Below are 3,454 nucleotides of genomic sequence, written 5' to 3' on the forward strand. Positions count from 1 at the left end.
TATTAGCTGTTGGATTCATAAAAGAAGTGAATCATCCTGAGTGGTTAGCAAACCCGGTTCTCATTCAAAAAAACAATAATGAATGGAGAATGTGCGCTGATTACACTAATCTTAACAAACACTGCCCTAAGGACCCCTTCGGTCTACCTTGGATAGACGAGGTTGTAGACTCCACCGCTGGCTGCGAACTACTCTCCTTCCTTGACTGTGACTCCGGCTATCACCAGATCTCCCTCAAGGAAGAAGACCAGATCAAGACATCGTTCATCATGCCTTTTGGTGCATATTGCTACACCACCATGTCCTTCATACTCAAGAACGCCAGGGCAACCTACCAAAGGGCCATCCAGACATGCCTCGACCAATAGATCGGCCGCAATGTCGAAGCTTACATCGATGATGTGGTCGTCAAGTCCAACACCACCGACAATCTTATCGCCGACCTCGAGGAAACTTTTGCCAACCTGAACAACTACCAATGGAAGCTGAACCCTTCAAAGTGCATCTTTGGAGTTCCATCTGGTATACTGCTGGGCTACATCATCAGTGCTCACGGCAACGAACCCAACCCTAACAAGGTCTCCGCCATCACCAACATGAAATGGCCAACATGCGTCAAGGATATACAGAAGCTTACATGCTGCATGGCTGCTTTAAGACGCTTCATATCGCGTGTTGGTGAAAAAGGGCTACCGTTCTTCAAACTCCTCAAGACCTCCAAGCGCTTTTCCTGGTCGGAGGAGGCAGACACAGCTTTCGAGCAGCTCAAGTTGTTCCTAACAAAGCCTCCGATCATGACGACACCATGGCCAAACGAAACTCTCCTGATCTACATTGCCGCTACTTCTCGCATCGTCAGCACAACCATTGTGGTCGAGCATGAGGAGGCCGAGCATGCCTATAAGGTGCAACATCCAATCTACTTCATAGTGAGGTCCTTAATGAGCCCAAAACTCGTTATCCTCAGGTACAAAAGCTATTATATGCCATTCTGATTACGTCATGCAAGCTCCGCCACTACTTTGAATACTACAAGATCGCCGTGGTCACCGAGTTCCCTCTATGGGACATTCTCCGCAACAAAGAGGCCAACAGCCGCATCATCAAGTGGGTTGTTGAGCTCGGCACTTACTCCATTGAATTCAGAAGCAGGCCTACCATCAAGTCACAGGCGCTCGCTGATTTTGTCGCTGAGTGGACCGAGATCCGAGAGCCCATCGCCGCCACTTGCCCTGAGCACTGGGTAATGTACTTTGACGGTGCTCTCAACATCAACGGTGCTGGTGTGGGCATTCTGTTCATTATGATGACCAAGGATAGGCTACGGTACGTTCTCTGGATACACTTTCTGGCCTCCAACAACGTCGCCGAGTATGAAGCGTGTCTCCACGGTCTCCATATAGCCATCGAGCTCGGTGTCAAATGCCTCATGGTATACGGGGACTCCGCGCTGGTCATCAACCAGCTCAACAAAGACTGGTCCTATTCCAGCGAGAAGATAGACGCATACTGCGCCGAAATTAGGAAACTTGAAGGGAAGTTCTATGGTATTGAGTACCACCACGTGGTACGAGATCAAAATCATCTCGCCGACCAGCTATCCAAGATAGGTTCTTCTCATGCCGTGGTTCCGCTTGGGGTCTTCGTTCAAGATCTTTTGGTGCCATCTATTAAGGAAGAGAAGGAAGTTGAAGAGATTCCCCCTGTCGAGCAGCTGATACTTACGGTACCTTCGCCGGTCGCCGATTGGAGGGAGCAGTTCATCAAGTACCTCACCAGCGCTGAAGTACCCGCCGACAAGACCGAAACCAAACGCCTAATTCGCCGAAGCAAGCATTATGTGCTGGTAGACAGCAATTTGATGAGGAAAAGTGCCAAGGAAGGGATACTACAGAAATGCATCACCCAAGAAGGAGTGAAGCTACTTCTCAAAATTCACTCTAGTTCCTGTGGCCATCATGCGGCCTCGAGAAACCTGGTCAGCAAAGCTTTCCGAGCTAGTTTTTACTAGCCCATGGCCATCTTCAAAGCAGAAGACCTCGTCCGATGTTGTGAAGGATGTCAATTTTTTGTCAAGCAAATACACGTGCCGGCACAAGAACTGCAGACTATACCAGCTTCCTGGCCCTTCACTTGCTAGGGACTGGACATGATTGGGCCTTTCAAGCCAGCACCAGGTTGTTTTTGGTACGTGTACGTCGCCATCGATAAGTTCTCCAAGTGGATCAAGTATAAACCGCTCGTCTCGGTTACTGCAAAGAAAGCAGTCGAGCTCTTCGATGATATCATCCACAGATTCAGTCTCCCGAACAGCATTATCACCGACCTCGAAACTACGTTTATTGGCCATCATTTTTGGGACTTCTGCGAAGACCAATGCATCTCCATCAAATACGTCTCTGTTGCCCATCCTAGGGCCAACGGCCAGGTCGAACGGGCAAACGGCATGATCCTTGATGCCCTCGAAAAAAGGCTATATTAGAAAGAAGAAAAGCATCCAGGCAGATGGCTCAAAGAGCTACGAGCTATGGTCTAGGGACTGTGCACTCAAGCTAGTCGCAGCACCGGTGTGTCTCCATATTTCTTGGTCTATGGCTCAGAAGCCATACTACCAGCGTATATTGCCTTCCGAGCACCCAGGGTGGAAAATTATGATGAAGAGCAAGCCGCCGATGTTCGGATAGAGGACATCGACAGGGCCAAGGAGGAACGCCTGATCACCTGCGTCCACATAGCCAAATATCTAGAAGGCTTGCGGAGATACTACAATCGCAACATCAATGGTCATTCATTTGCTGTCGGCGACCTCGTTCTCCACAGAAAACAAAAGACTGAAAGGTTGCACAAGCTCTCCTCCCCCTGGGAAGGGCTTTACGTCGTCAAAGAGGTCACCCGACCAGGGTCTTATCACCTATGTGACTTCGACAGAATCGATGTCCCCAACTCATGGCACATCGAGCACCTCATACATTTTTATCCTTGAAACGCTCTAGATATGTACTCTCCACTTCATGATGAATAAAATTGTGGTCTCCATAATTTGTCTCCATTTTTTCTCCATTACGACTTAATCTCCACTTATGGTCGCCGAGCTATAAGCTACTCCATAACGAACTCCAACACGAAATCTCCATAAATGCTCCGCCATGTTTCTCCAAGTCTCCAATGTTTTTCACCGAAGAGGTTTCTCCAAATCATCGACCATGTTTCTCCAAACCTCCAACATTCTTGCCGAATAGGTTTCTCCAAATCGCCGACCACGATCCTCCAAACCTCCAACGTTTTTGCCGAAAAGGTTTCTCCAAATCGCCGACCATGTTTCTCCAAACCTCTAATGTTTTCACCGAACATGTTTCTCCAAATTGCCGAACACTTTTTCTCCAAATCTCCAAGATGTTACACCGATCACCGAGCAGCACACGTTATGTTCTATTCTCTATGGAGAAGACCCAGT

The 3,454-nt window shown here is 48.4% G+C and overlaps 1 protein-coding gene across 1 annotated transcript; it reads left to right on the plus strand.

Annotated features, from left to right (window-relative positions):
- The first annotated feature begins 1,429 nt into the window (after positions 1-1,429).
- On the plus strand, positions 1,430-2,482 carry LOC136488444 (uncharacterized). Its single transcript, XM_066485375.1, has 2 exons — positions 1,430-1,786; positions 2,141-2,482. Exons 1-2 carry the CDS (start codon positions 1,430-1,432, stop codon positions 2,480-2,482), a joined length of 699 nt encoding a protein of 232 aa, XP_066341472.1.
- Positions 2,483-3,454: the final 972 nt, after the last annotated feature.

Source organism: Miscanthus floridulus, chromosome 10 (genome assembly GCF_019320115.1).
Source record: "Miscanthus floridulus cultivar M001 chromosome 10, ASM1932011v1, whole genome shotgun sequence".
NCBI classification, from domain to species: Eukaryota; Viridiplantae; Streptophyta; class Magnoliopsida; order Poales; family Poaceae; genus Miscanthus; species Miscanthus floridulus.

What these genes read in the sequence shown, in the direction of transcription:
- LOC136488444 (XM_066485375.1), top strand. Translation starts at nt 1,430, where the DNA reads ATGGTATACGGGGACTCCGCGCTGGTCATCAACCAGCTCAACAAAGAC. An exon ending in AGTACCTCACCAGCGCTGAA is followed by an intron (nt 1,787 to 2,140) that starts GTACCCGCCGAC and finishes TTCACTTGCTAG; the next exon opens with GGACTGGACATGATTGGGCC.